This window comes from Sminthopsis crassicaudata, chromosome 2 (genome assembly GCF_048593235.1).
Source record: "Sminthopsis crassicaudata isolate SCR6 chromosome 2, ASM4859323v1, whole genome shotgun sequence".
Taxonomy (NCBI): domain Eukaryota; kingdom Metazoa; phylum Chordata; class Mammalia; order Dasyuromorphia; family Dasyuridae; genus Sminthopsis; species Sminthopsis crassicaudata.
In genome coordinates, this window is record NC_133618.1 from 325,393,750 (window position 1) to 325,409,565 (window position 15,816).

The 15,816-nt window shown below is 34.0% G+C and overlaps 1 protein-coding gene across 6 annotated transcripts in view; it reads left to right on the forward strand.

Moving 5' to 3' along the window:
• LRRC9 (leucine rich repeat containing 9) overlaps positions 1 to 15,816 on the forward strand; it is a 185,843-nt gene that overhangs the window by 96,392 nt on the left and 73,635 nt on the right. For all 6 annotated transcript variants that reach the window (XM_074290258.1, XM_074290259.1, XM_074290263.1 and 3 more), the window contains one exon: positions 1,498 to 1,620. In XM_074290258.1, the coding sequence (XP_074146359.1) occupies positions 1,498 to 1,620 (123 nt within the window). The remainder of the gene's footprint in view (positions 1 to 1,497; positions 1,621 to 15,816) is intronic.

The following is a 15,816-nucleotide window of genomic DNA, read 5'->3' on the forward strand; positions in this document are numbered from 1 at the left end:
TTTCAGATCATGTTGCAGTAAAAATTATATATAAAAAGGACCATGGAAATATAGACTTAAAATTACTTGGAAACTAATCTAATCCAAAAGAATGAATGGGTTAAACAATAAATCATAGAAATAATCAATACTGAATCCACATACCAAAATGTATGGGATATAGCCAAAGCAGTTCTTAGAGTATATTTTATATTTCCAAATACTTACATGAATGAAATAGAGAAAGAAAATATCAATGAATAGGGCATACAAAAAAAAAAGCTAGAGGAAAAGAATACTGCATTAAATACCAAATTAGAAATTCTGAAAATCAAAAAAAAAAAAAAAAGTTATATATATATATATCCCAAAAAGGCGTATAAAATTGCAAGCAGTATAACCAACCACTATTAGGTCTGTATCCCAAAAAGATCATAAAAAGGGAAAACAATATAGTATCAGCTGAATGCTGGTCTTTCAGCTCCCATGAGATTCTGGGCAAGTATTCTGCTTCCACGTTCTAGCCATAGGTACTGCCATATTTTATTTGGTTCAGTTTTTTTTTTTTAAACTAGGTCTTTTAGATCACAAACACACACATACAAACACACTTTTCCTAAAAAGCTAAAAAGTTCCCTATCTGAGCTCAGAAACTTTCCTATCCACCTAACAGTAGATTTTCAGCCCTTGGTACCAAGGTTTTTAGAATAAAAGGTTGTCCCACCTAACTAAGGTCTTTAGGTTTGATCACTTTGCTACTTTTCCTGACACAGGGCTTGTTTCCTGTGAACTGAGACCTGCCATAGTAAATGTCCAATATAATTTCCAAATTTTCATCTCTGAAGACTAGCTATAAACTTATAATAATTTGCTTACTAATTATAATCAGTTCTAGAAGTTTGGAGCGTCTAACTTTTTGAGAATTAATGACTCCTAGTCATCCATATAAATGAGTAGACTGAGTGTCCACAAGGTAAGATAATCGTCTACTCCCTTCTCAGCCAGAATTCTTGGCCCTTTCATTTGTGAATTCATTGGCCTAAGACTTATATAGGCCCTATACCCACTACTTTTACTCTTAAATGAAGATGAAATTTTCCTCTCTGCAAATTCCAGTCATTGCTCTTAACTCTGCTTTTTGTACTCTATCAAAAAAAAAAATGTAATCCCTCTTTCATATGAAAAACCTTCAAATATTTGAAAACAATTATCATATTTTTCCTAAATCTTCCTCTTCTACAATTAAGCTTCACTATTAGTTTCTTCAGCTAATCTTTATGTTAATTATTGCTATCCCCTTCTCATTTTGGTGTTTCCAGTTGTAAAGTATTAAATGCAGGGAAAAAACCCTTATGACCTAAGAAAGTTATTGAAGCAAATACATGGTTATTGAAGTACAGAATCAATTAGTGATTCAAAATCACTGTTAATGACATTTTTCAGTGGGATAAATAAAAGTTACATAGCAACTTTATGTCAATTCAAAATGTGCTTTTTTTTTTTTTTTTTTTTTGCAAGGGTTTATACAATCTGGTCATTTTAGACTTGTGTGGAAATCTTATTGTATGGAATCAAGAAAACTACCGGTTGTTTGTGCTCTTCCACCTTCCAGATCTCAAAGCATTGGATGGAATCTCAGTAGTGAGTTATTTTTACTACAGCACTTGATCCAAATCATGTATTTTCAAATTTATTAGCTATAATAATCATCTTAAACGTGACTACTTTTGTACTCTTAAACATCCTTTTGAAGTTTAGAAAAATATAAGCCTATAAAACAATTTTAGAAGTATTTTAAAATTGTGAATGCTTATGTGTGAATATATGGCACTATAGATAATAAAATAGATACATATTTTAGGGAGATAGCAATTATTAAGCATTTATTATGTGTCAGACACCATAATATGTAACATGTAAGTATGTATGCATGTATGTGTGTGTTGATTTAACAAGTACACTCGCCAACTCTCCCAGGACCTGTCTCTTGAGGTCCCAGCAGATAACCCTGAGGAGTTGGCAAATCCTTTTTCTATTCTGTTATCTGCTTAAACCCCCACTAAATATCAGATGCCTTCCATATTAGATGCCAATGCTTAGCATCCAATTTCATTTAAACACCTGTCATCAATTAGTTTTTATAAAGGGTAATCTTTACTTCAGTGGGGTAGTGGTTACCTGACCTGGAGTCAGAAAGATTCATCCTTCTGACTTCAAACCCAGCCTCAGACACTCAGTCTGTGTGACCCTAGGCAAGCCACTTCACTCTGTTTGATTCAGTGTCCTGATCTTAAAATGAGCTGAAGAAGGAAATGGCAACGGCATCCCAAAGAATTAGATACGACGGAACAACAATAAAAGTTTTCAGACCCTCACTACCTATGTGACCCTGGGCAAATCACTTAATTCTGTTTGCCCTAGTTCCTCATCTACAAAATGGGCTGGAGAAAGAAATGGCAAAGCACTCCAGTACCCTTGCCAAGATAACCCAGATGAGGTCATGAAAGATGAAAAACAACATGAAAAGTTAGACATGACTGAAAATAACTGAACAATAAACACAAATAACAAGAGTAACCTACTAACACCTCAGTTGTGTACTCTCCCCTACAACACTTTGGGAAATGGGGAGTAAGTAAAGTGAATGGTTCAGTTCCTACATAGTTCCCAATTTCATATCTAGATGGAGTATGACTATTGAATGAATTTGCAGTGAAGAATTCTAGGAAGATGGAAGAGTAAGTTGGTAAATTTCAAGCTCTCCAGATTTCCCCCACAAAGAGAACAAATTTGCATCTCAGGGTGAGCATAGACTGGTTAAAAAATCAAGAAGACTTGAGGCAGGAAAGAGGTCCTCCTGGGACAGCCCAAGAAGATTGGAAGAAACACTTCAGGCTGGGATTAACCCATGTGAAGTACAAACACCTCTGGGCTGGCTCCACAGAAACACCAAGTGGGGACTCCTCTGGTTACCTGGGTTTGAGTGGAACCTAGCAGGAACCACAGAAACTTTCACCTCCTGACAGTAAAGGTCTGAGGTTGGAAAGACTGAGGGAATCTCTGCTGATTAGGAATGCCAGGCCCAGTTTGCTACAAGGACAAGGCCTTGGATTAGAAAGAACCAGCACCCTGGGAGTGTAAAAGCAGTGGGGCAGGGACATTGCTATCTGTGGGCACTTATAGGAGGAGGGGGCTCTTTGTTTGGAGTTCCAGTTCAGAGAAAAGAGGTGAAGTGAAACTAGAAGCACCATCCCCACACCCCACAATTAGAAGTGCTTACACTTTTTGTTTAAAAAAAATAAATGAACTATCAAAGAAGATCAAGAACTCAACCATAAAAAACCTACTACGGGAATTAGAAAAAACTGGGTTTCATTTTCAGAAGAGGACACTGAAAAAAAAAAAAAGCATCATCTTCTTAAAGAGTAATGGTAAATGGCTGTCTAGAAAGAATTAGCCAAGGGGGAAGCCAGTGAAACTATAAGAGATCAATAAATAACAAAACAGAATATAAAGAATGAAAAAATAGAATAAAATATGAAACATAAGAAAAACAATAGATCTGGAGAATAGATCAATAAGAGAAAATATAAGAATAATTGGACTACTTGAAAGCTGTGACCAAAAAAAGAACCCTGACACATTGTTACAAGAAATAATGCAAGAAAATTGGCCTGAAATAATAGAACATGAGAGGAAAGTAGTAATAGAAAAAATATCCACTGATCATCACCTCAGATAGATCCTTTGTGGAAAACACATAGTAACATTATGGCCACATTTCAAAAACCCCAGATAAAAAAGAAAATTCTGTAAGAAACAAGAAAAAAAATTAAAATATGGTAGAGCTACAATTAGAATTATACAGGACTTATTGGGAGCCACAATAAAAGACCACAAGTCCTGGAATCATATATACTAGCAATCAAAAGAACTAGGCCTGGAGTAAAAAATGTCATACATAGCAAAATTGATTGAAAAATAAAGTGGACATTCAGCAGACTTGCAGATTTTCAAGACTTTCTTTCAACCAAACCTGAACTCATTAGAAAATTTTAACATATAAGAGCAAATATCAAATATCAATTTCAAGAAACTTAACATGACAAATTGTTTTTACATGGAAATATATATATATGTCTAAGACTGATATCAGCAATTGGATAGCACAAAAGAAAGATTGGAACATTGTTGAGTAGATTCTAAAAAAAAGCAAACCTCCTAGCAAAAGGTAAAAATATTAATTATATTATATGAATGAGGTATAGAAGACAGATTAGACACAGAGGCATTAGAGGGGGGAGAGGGTTCACAGTCCTGAAAAACCTACTCACATCAGGAATGGGTTAAACAGGCAACACTACATATGCACACCCTCCAAAATCTATAAAGAAATAAGGGGAGGGATGGAAAGAGAGGAAAGCAAAGAGTGGAAGAAGAAGACAGGGGAGGGAATCAATGGGTGGAAGAAGATTAAATAATAGCAGGGTAACTTAAGGAGCAGAATTAAAGCAGAAGACTTAGCAGGGTTAGGAAAGAATGAGATATGCACAAACACACTAAGGATCAGCAGTAGAATTTATTAAGGAAAAAAAAGTACATCTAGTAATTTTAGACAAAGTCAAACTTGATTCAATCAAGAGAAAGCTACATGTCAGCCATACAAATAATGTATTAGATGCATGTTTACATACAGGTAAATGCATCTGTGTGTGTGTGTGTGTGTGTGTGTGTGTGTGTGTGTGTGTGTGTGTTGTATGTGTGTGTAGAGGAAAATATCAGTGGTGCAGCTTCCAGTGCCAGCTCAGAAAACAAACCCTGGTAAATCAGGCTGTATTCTGAACAGAGTAGATAAAACTAAATGGGCCTCTGGGCTCAAAACCAAGCCTCAGAGCTGCACAAGAAGCTTGTGACAGTGCCCTTTATATCCCAAGAGCAGAGCTCAACTATAAAAGCAAAAAAGAAGAAGAAGGAAGAGGAGGAGGAGGAGAAGGAAGAGGAAACAGAAAAAAAAAACAAAAAACTTGAACATAGAAAACCACTATGGTGACAGGATAAACCAAAATACAAACTCAGACAAGGACAGAATATTCACAGAAGAAATCTCAAAGAGTGAGATAAATTGGTCTAAAGCCCAAAGAGCCTTCTTGGAAATGCTCATAAAGGACTTCAAAAGACAACTAAGAGAAGTAGGAGAAAAAAATGAGAAAGGAAATGAGATAATTATAAGAGAGCCAACAATTTGGAAAAGGAAGGGAACAGTTTATCTGATGAAAACAACTCCTTAAAAAGTAGAATAAATCAAATGGAAAAAGAGATATAAAAGATAAGTGAAGAAAAATCATGTTAAAAACTAGAACAGGGCAAATGGAAATTAATGACTTTGTGAGACAGCAAGAAATCAAACTAAAAAGAGTGGGGAAAATGGAAGAAAATAGCAAAATAGCCGATCTGGAAAATAGATCCAAAAAAGACAGTTTAAAAAGTATTGGCCTACCTGAAGGCCATGACCAAAATAAGAGCTGGCTAGAATTCTACAAGAGGTCATTAAGGAAAACTGTCCCAATATTCTAGCAACAGAAATGAAAATACTCATTGAAAGAATGCAGCGATCACCTTTGGAAAGAGATCCCACAAGGAAAACCACAAGGAACATTGTTGTGAAACTTCAAAATCATAATCTCAAGGAAAAAGTACTGCAAGCTGACAGACAAAAGCAATTCAGATATAAAGGAACAACAGTCAGGATTACCCAAGATCTGGCAGCTTCTACAATAAAGGAATGGAGGGCCTGAAATACCATATTCCAGAAGGCAAAGGACCTGGGGTTAAAACCAAGAACTAACTACCCAGCAAGATTCAGCATTATTTTTCAGGGGAGGAGATGGAGCTTCAGTGAAGAGACTTTCAGTAATTTCTATTGAAAAAGCCAGAATGAAACAGAAAATTTAATCTACAAACACAAGACTCAAGAGAACCATATAAAGGTAAACAGGGGAAAATACATGTATTAAAGATTAAATTACTTACATCCCTAGATGGAAAAATAATATCGTAACTCTTGCAAACTGTATCTGACATGGATTAAGAATGTGGTTGTGAATGGCCTCTGATATGATAGCAAAGAAAAAGACATTAAGGGGTGGAAAAAGGTCTATATTGGAAAAAAAAGGAAAGGGGAGGTATAATGGGATAATTTGTTCATATGAAGAGGTAAAAGAGGCTCATTATAATTGAGGGGGGAAAGGAAAGGGGATGAACATTGTCTGAAGCTTGATCTCATCAGTTTTGGTTCTAAGAGGGAATAACTTAATCATTCAGTTGGGTACAGAAATTTATCTAACCCTATAAAGAAGTAGGAGGAGAAAGAGGAATAGAAAAGGGAGGGATAGGATAGAAAAGAGGACAAAAACACTAGCAAAAAAATAAAAGGAGGGGAGAGCTGATAGAAAATAAGGTAGTGTGTGGAGTGGATTTAAAAAAACACTAGTAAGAGAAAGAGGGAGAAGTGATAAGAAATAAGATAGTGGTTGGGGTGGGTAAAAAAACCATAGGACTAAGGACAGAGTGGAAAGAGAAAACAAAAGTATATACAGGGGAGAAAATAGGATGCAGGGAAATACCGAGCTAGTAATCATAACTGTTCATGTGAACGGGATGAACTCTCCCATAAAACAGAAGCAGAGTGGATTGAAAACCAGAATCCTATAATATGTTGTTTATAAGAAACACACTTGACACAGAGACATATTCACAATAAATGTAAAAGGCTGGAACAGAATTTATTACACTTCAGTTGAAGTTTTTAAAATAAGCAGGATTAGCAATTCTGATTTCAGATAAAGCAAAAGTAAAAATAAAGTACATATTGATAAAGGGTACTGTGAATAATGAAGTAGTAATGATGCTAAATATGTATACATCAAATGGTAGAGCAGGCAGTTTCCTTGAGAAGATTTTAAGCCAGTTACAGGAAGAAATAGGCAGCAAAACTATTCTAGTAAGGGACCTCAACTCTCCCTTCTTAAAAATTAGATGAATCTGATCATAAAATGAACAAGAAAGAAACAAGGGAGGTTAATAGGATCCTAGAAAACTTAGATATAATAGACCTCTGAAGAAAATTTAATAGGGGCAAAAAGGAATATACCTTTTTCTCATCAGTACATGGCACCTAGGCAAAATTTGACCATGTATTAGGGCATAAAAACCTCACAAAGGCAACAATGCAGAAGTAGTAAATGCTTCCTCTTCAGACATAATGTAATAAAAATTATATTCAATAAAGAGCCAGGGAAAGATAGACTAAAAACCAATTGGAAATTAAATAATCTAATTCTAAGGAATGAGAGGGTCAAACAACAAATCACTGAAGAAATCCATAATTTCATTCAAGAAAATGACAATAATGAGACAACACACCAAAACCTATGGAATGTAGCCAAACCAGTTCTTAGGGGAAATTTTATATCTCTAAATAGCTACATAAAGAGATCAATGAATTAGGCATGCAACTAAAAAAGTTTGAAAAAGAGCAAATTAAAAACCTCCAATTAAATACCAAATTTGAAAATTTGAAACTCGAGAGATTAATAAAATAGAAACTAAGAAAACTATTGAACTAATAAACAAAACTAAGAATTGGTTTTGTGAAAAAAGCTAATAAAATGGATAAACCTTTGTTAATTTGATCAGAAAAAGAAAAAAAAAAAAAAACCAAATCACCAGTGTCAAAAATGAAAGAAGGGAACTTACCATCAATGAAAAAGAAATTAAAGAAATAATTAGGAGCTATGTTGCCCAACTCTGTGGAAGCAAGTCGGACAATCTAACCAAAATGGATGAATATTTACAAAAATATAAACTTCCCAGGTCAATAGAAGAGGAAATAAAAAATTTAAATTTTAGAAAAAAGAAATTGAATAAATCATCAATGAACTCCCTAAGAAAAAAATTCCAGGGCCAAATGGATTCACAAGTGAATTCTATCAAAGATGTAAAGGACAATTAATTCCAATACTGTGTAAATTATTTGGAAAAATAGGTAAAGAAGGAGTACTGCCAAATTCCTACTATGACACAAATATGGCAGGATCTGGAAGGATCAAAACATTGGAAGAAAATTACAGTCCAATCTCCTAAAGAATATTGATGCAAAATTTTAAAATAAAATATTAGTAAAGAAATAACAGCAACTTATCAGCAGGATACTATACTATAACCAAATGGGATTTATACCAGGAATACAGGGCTGGTTCATTATCAGTAAAACTATTACCATTATCAATCATATCACTACAAAAACAACAAAAATCATTTGATAATCTCAATAGATATGGAGAACATTTTTTACAAAATACAGCACCTATTTCCATTAAAAATACTAGAGAGCATAGGGGTAAAGGGGGATTTCCTTAAAATAATAATTAGTATCTAAAATCTACAATAAGTATTATTTGTAATGGAAAGAAAATGGACACATTCCCAATAAGATTGGGATGAACCAAGGATGCCCATTATCACCACTGTTATTCAACATTGTACTAGAAATGTTGGCTTTAGCAATAAGAAAAGTAAAGGAAATTAAAGGAATTAGAATAGGCAATGAGGAAATAAAATTATAACTCTTTGGATATGGTATGATGTATGGAGAATCCTGGAAAATCATCCAAAAATCTACTGGAAACAATTCATAACTTTAATAAAAATTCAGGATAAAAAATAAACCCATATAAATTATTAATATTTCTATATATTTCTGACAAAGCCCATCCACGAGAGATAGAAAAAGATTACTGTAGACAAAATACTTGGGGGCCTTCTTGCTAAGACAAACCCAAGAACTATATGAATACAATCACACAATATTTCTCACACAAATAAAATCTAAACAATTGGAAAAATATCAATTATCCCTGATTAAGCCAAGCTAATATAATAAAAATGACAACTCTGCATAAATTATTCTACTTGTTCAGTATCATACCAATCAAACTGACAAAACATTATTTTACAGAACTAGAAAAAATAATAACAAAATTCATCTGGAAGAACAATAAGGAAATTAGTGTAAAAAAAAACAAAACAAAGGATGGTGGCTTAGCAGTATCAAACCTCAAACTATATTATAAAACAGCAGTCATTAAAACCATTTGGTACTGGCTAAGAAATAGAGTGGAGGATCAGTGGAATACATTAGATATGCACAACACAATAAGCAAGGCCTATAGCAATCTAATATTTGATAAACCCCAAGCTCCAATTTTTGGAATAAGAAGTCACTATTTGACAAAAATTGCTGGAAAAGCTGGAAAATAATATGTCAGAAACTTGGCAGAAACAAATTATTAGAACAAGGGATAATTTACTTATTGGATATTTGGAGAAGGGAAGAATTTATGACCAAAGAAGAACTAGAGAACATTATAAAAGGCAAAATGGACAACTTTGATTACATTAAATTAAAAACTTTGTATATAAACAAAACCAATAGAAACAATTTTAATCCTTGGGATATAGACCCAGTAATGGCACTACTGGGTCAAAGGGAATGCACAGTTTTATAACCTTTTACACATAGTTCCAGATTGCTCTTAATCTGATCAAGAGGAATAAGTACAGGTGCAGAGATAAATGTAAAAGTAGCACTATAATCAACATCACCAAGACTTTCACAAATTTATTGTAGAGTTGTATGATCATTTTTCATATAATTATTATAATATCTAAAAAATCCCACAATCAATTCTATTTATTATGGAATCTATTTTAGAATATGGAACCAGAATACTAGGGTGCGGGAGGAAGGTGGAGTCAAGACAGCAGAGAGCAGACAAAATCTCTGTGACCTCCTCTCTGACTTTCTCTCAAACCAAAAGCAGATTAAGCCTCTAAGTTTTGGAGTCAAAGAACCCAAATATTTGGAATACAATAAATTTCCAGAAGAAGATACCTTGGAAGAGCTTCAGAACAGGTCTGTTTCAAATGGGCAGGGGGACAGTCTGCCAGGCCCAAACTGCAACACAGGGAGACTGGAGCAAGAACCTTGGGCCAGGAATCAGAGCACTGCAGCTTCCAAGTACCTGGGAATCTTCTGTGAGCCTCTTCGGGCTCTCTGTCCTGCAAGCAGGTGGTTTGACAGATTTGCTTCAAAAGGCAAATTGTAAACCACTGAACCCCAGAAGAACACTGGAGCTAGCTGCCATTACCCAGCACTGGAAATCAATCAGCAGAATTTCCAGGGCAAATTAAAATAGCTGTCGCTCCTTTGCATTGACCTCAAGCCTTTAAAAAATGAATAAAAAAGTCAAAAAGAACTCTCACCATAGACAGTTTTTATGGAGAGAGAGAGAGAGAGAGAGAGAGAGAGAGAGAGAGAGAGAGAGAGAGAGAGAGAGAGCACTGAAATCCTGAGGTTCCTAAATGCCAGATGAAGGCCCACAAGGAGACATGAGGTGGTCCCCATTTCACAAGGCTTTCATGGAAGATTGCATAAAGAATCTTAAAGGAGAGTTAAAATAACAATAGGGAAATGAAATTAGATCATTGCAAGGAGAAATGGAAAAAGCATATAATTCTCTACAAAAAACACCAATTTGTGAAATGGAAAAAATGAAATGGAAGTGAATGATTAAATAATTGACTTCAAGAATCAAACAAAAAAATGAAAAAAATAGAAGAAAATATGAAATATCTCCTAGGAAAAAACAACTAACCTGGAAAATAGATCTAGGAAAGGCAATCTAAGGAATATTGGGTTTCCGGAAATCCATGATGAAAAAAAGAACCTAGACACTATCTTACAGAAAATCATAAAAGAAAACTGCCCTGATATTTTAGTAAAATAGCCATTGAAAGAATTCACTGATCACCTCCTTAAAGAGACCCCAAAATTAAATTCCCAAGGAATATCATGGCTAAATATGAGAACTATTGAACCAAAGAAAAGAAATCAGCTAGAAAGAAACAATTTAAATACCAAGGAGCCACAATTAGGATTATCCAGGACCTAGCAATTTCCACCTTAAAGGATGGAAGGGCCTAGAATCTAATATTCAGAAAGGCAAAAGAACTCGGATTGCAGCCAAGAATAAGCTATCCAGCTAAAATGACCATTATCTTTCAGGGAAGAAGATAAACATTCAATGATATAGGTGAATTTCATTTATTTCTAATGAAAAGAGCAGAACTGAACAACAAAAAAAAAATTATCTCCAAACATAGACCTCAAGAGAAGCATAAAAAGGTAAAAAGTAAAGAACTCTTGAGAACTGTATTGCTGTTATGGGTATACTTAGAGAATGTGGGTATAATTTGATTTTATTTTGATAATATGAAAAAGAAACTAGAGGTGGAAATGGATTTGTACTGGAAAAAAGAGAGGGGAAAGGAGGTAAAATACGGGAAATTACATCTCACAAAGAGGCAAAGAAAATTATAATTGAGGGAAAGAAGGGAGGGGGATGAGCATTGTATGAATCTTACTCTTATCAGATTTGGCTCTAAGAATATCAGACATATTTGGTTTCACAGAGAAACTTGTCTCACTTTATAGGGAAATGGGAGGGAAAGGGGGAAAAGAAATGGAAAGAGGGGATACAGACGAATTAGGAGAAAGGTGTAAAAAAAGGAGGAAGGGCTCCAAAAGGGGAGGACTGTTTGAAGGAGGTGGTCATCAAAAGCAAAATACTGAGGAGGGAAGGGGGAAAGGAAAGAGAAAAGCATAACTTAGGGTAAATAAGATGGCAGGAAATACAGAATTAGTTATTTTAACTGTGAATATGAATGGGATAAACTCTCCTATAAAACAGAAGTGGATAGCAGACTTAATTAAAAGCCAGAATCCTACTATGTGTTGTTTACAAGAAACACATTTAAAGTGTAGTGATATATACAGAGGGAAGGTAAAGAGCTGAAGCAGAATCTTTTATGCTTCAGGTGGAGAGAGAAAAGCAGGGGTAGCAATCCTGATCTCAGATCAAGTAAAAGCAAAGATAAATCTAATTAAAAGAGATGAGGAAGGATACTATATTTTACTAAAAAAGATACCATAGATAATGAAGCAATATCAATTTAAATAACATATTTGCACTGAGTGGTATAGCATCTGAATTCCTAGAGAAGTAGTTCGAAGAGATGCAAGAAGAAATAGCAAAACTATACTAATGGGGGATCTCAACCTTGCTCTCTCAGAACTAGATAAATTTGAACCACAAAATAAATAAGAAAGAAGTTGAGGCAAACAAAATGTTAGAAAAGTTAGGTATGATAGATTTTTGAAAAAAATTGAATGGAGACAGAAAGGAGTTTACTTTTTTCTCAGTGGTTCATGAAACTTACACGAAAATTGACCATGTGTTAGGGCATTAAAAACCTCAAAATCAAATGCAAAAAGGCAGAAATAGTAAATGCATTTTTTTTCAGATCATGATGCAATAAAAATTGCATGCAATATAAGGCCAGGAGAAAATAGGCCAAAAGTTAATTGGAAATTAAATAATCTAATTCTAAAGAATGAATGAGCAAATGTTAGGTTCTTACTAAGTGCTAATGAGATAATGAGATATTAGGTTCTTACTAAGTGTTAAATCGGTACTTAACAATTCTCTAGTTCTAGCCTTTAAGGGGAGTTTTACCTCTTTGAACTTCTGGGGAGGAGCTTGCATGTTTAAGAGGAGCAAGTTCATTGGTAGAAGTAATTTTCCCACAAGCCCTTGCATTCTCACACGCCCATTCTCTGGGAGGATAAAAGAAGACACCATTGAGCAAGGAGTGAGTCCAGTCTGGGTCAGAGTTGGGACTGTGGCCTGGAGGAGGAGTTCTGGATTGGATCAAGAAGAAGACGTTCTATGGATTCGCAAGTGAAGAGGACAGAGAAAAAGATTCACAGAGAAAAGAAACCTCCTCCCAGAGAAGGATTACAACTGAGAGACGATCAGAACTTGACAAGCAAAACAGCAAATCAATATTTCATCTAATAGAATGACAATAATGAGACAACATACCAAAATTTGTGGGATATAACCAAAGTGGTTATAAGGGGATATTTTACAGACCAAATGCTCACTTGCATAAAATAAAGAGAAGATCAATGAATTGGGCTTACAACTAGAAAAAGCTAGAAAAAGAACAAATTATAACTCTCAATTAAATGTCAAATTTGAAATTCCGAAAATAAAAGGGGAGATTAATAAAAATGAAAATAAAACTATTGAATCAATAAATAATTGGTTTTATTTAAAAAAACAATAAAATAGATAAATCTTTAGTTAATTTCTTAGAAAAAAGAGTGAAAATCAAATTGTTCGTCTCAAAAATGAAAAGGGAGAACTTTTCACCAATGGAGAAATTAGAGCAATAATTAGGAGTTATTTTGCCCAACTATACACCAGTAAATTTGATAATCTAAAAGAAATGGAGGAATATCTGCATAATAGATTGCCCAGGTTAACAGAAGAGGAGATAAATTATTTAAGTAGCCCCATTTTAGAAAAAGAAATAGAACAAGTCATTAATCAACTCCCTAAGAAAAAATCTCCAGGGCCAGATGGATTTACATGTGAATTCTACCATACATTCAAAGAATAATTAATTCTAATGCTATAAAAACTATTGAAAAGGAAAAAAAGACTCCTTTATGACACAGATAAGGTGTACTGACAGCTAAACTAGATAGGGTGAAAACAGAGAAAGAAAATTATAGACCAATTTCCCTAATGAATATTAATGCAAAAATCTTAAATAAAATATTAGCAAAGAGATTACAACAATTTACTATCAGGATAATACATCATGACCAAGTAGGATTTATATGAGGAACACAGAACTGGTTCAATGTTAGGAAAACTATTAGCATAATTAACTATATCAATAACCAAACTAAGAAAAATCATATGATTATCTCAACAGATGCAGAAAAAGCATTTGATAAAATCCAACACCCATTCCTATTAAAAATACTAGGTATTATAGGAATAAATGGACTTTTCCATAAAATGATCAGTAGCATCTATTTAAAACCATCAGCGAGCATCATATGTAATAGGAACAAATTAGAACCATTCCCAATAAAATTAGGAGTGAAATAAGGTTGTCTACTATCACCATTACTGTTCAATATTGTGTTAGCTTTGGCAGTAAGAGAAGAAAAGATTAAAGAAATTAGAGTAGATCATGAGGAAACCAAATTATCACTCTGCAGATGATACGATGGTATACTTAGAGAATCCTAGAGAATCAACTAAAAAGTTACTAGAAACAATTCATAACTTTAGCAAAGTTGCAGGATACAAAATAAATCCACATAAATCATCAGCATTTTTATATATTACCAACCAGGTCCAGCAGCAAGAAATAAAAAAAAAATTTCATTCAAAGTAACTGTTAATAGTATAAAATATTTGGTTATCTATCTGCCAAGGAAAAGTCAGGAACTATATGAATACAACAACAAAACACTTTTCACACAAATAAAGTCAGACCTAATCAGTTGGAAAACTGTCAAGTGCTCATGGGTAGGTCAAGCGAATATACTAAAAATGACAATACTACCTAATTTAATCTACTTATTTAGTACTATAAAAAAATCAAACTCCCAAGAAATTATTTTACAGATCTAGAAAAAATAGTAACAAAGTTCATCTGGAAGAAAAAAAGGTCAAGAATTTCAAGGGAAATAATGAAAAAAAATGCTAATAAAGGTGGCCTAGCTGTACCAGACCTAAAACTATATTACAAAGAAGTAGTCATCAAAACCATTTGGTACTGGCTAGGAAATAGGGTTGTCGATCAGTGGAATAGGTTAGGATCGTAGAGCAAAATAGGTAATAACTATAGTAATCTAGTGTTTGACAAACCGAAAGAGACCCCGGCTTTTGGGATAAGAATTCACTATTTGACAAAAACTGCTAGGAAAATTGGAAACTTAAATGGAAGAAATTAGTGTGTGACCTACACTTAACACCATATAGCAAGATAAGATCTAAATGGGTTCATGACTTAGACATGGAGTGATATTATAAGCAAATTAGAGGAACTTTCAGACCTGTAGAGGAGGAAGGAATTTTTGTCCAAAGTAGAACTGGAACTCACAATTGAACACCAGATACACAATTTTGATTATGTTAAGTTAAAAAGGTTTTGTACAAACCTAATGCAGATAAGATCAGAAGGGAAGCAATAAATTGGGAAATCATTTTTACGTTTAAGGGTTCTGATAAAGGCCTCATTTCTAAAATAGAATAAAATAAGAATTGACTCGAATTTATAAGAATCCAAGCCATTCTCCAATTGATAAATGGTCAAAGGATATGAACAGACTAAATTTTCAGATGAAGAAATTAAAACTGTTTCTAATCATATGAGAAGGTGCCTTAAATCACTCTTGATCAGAAAATGCAAATTAAGACAACTCTGAGATACCACTACACACCTCTCAGATTGGCTAAGATGACAGGAAAAGACAAGGACTGTTGGAGGGAATGTGGAAAAATTAATACTAATGCATTGTTGGTGGAACTATGAACAGATCCAGCCATTCTGGAGAGCAATTTGGAATTACATTCAAAAAGTTATGAAACTGTTCATACCCTTTGACCCAGCAGTGTGTCTTCCAAAAAGATCTTAAAGGAAGGAAAAGGACCCACATGTGCAAAAATGTTTGTGGCAGTCCTTTTTGTAGTGGCAATAAAGTGGAAAATGAATGGATGCCCATCAGTTGGGGAATGGCTGAATAAGTTACAGTATGTGAATATTATGGAATATTATTGCTCTGTAAGAAATGATCAGCAGGATGATTTCAGAGGAGCCTGGAAAGACTTATATGAATTGGTGCTAAGT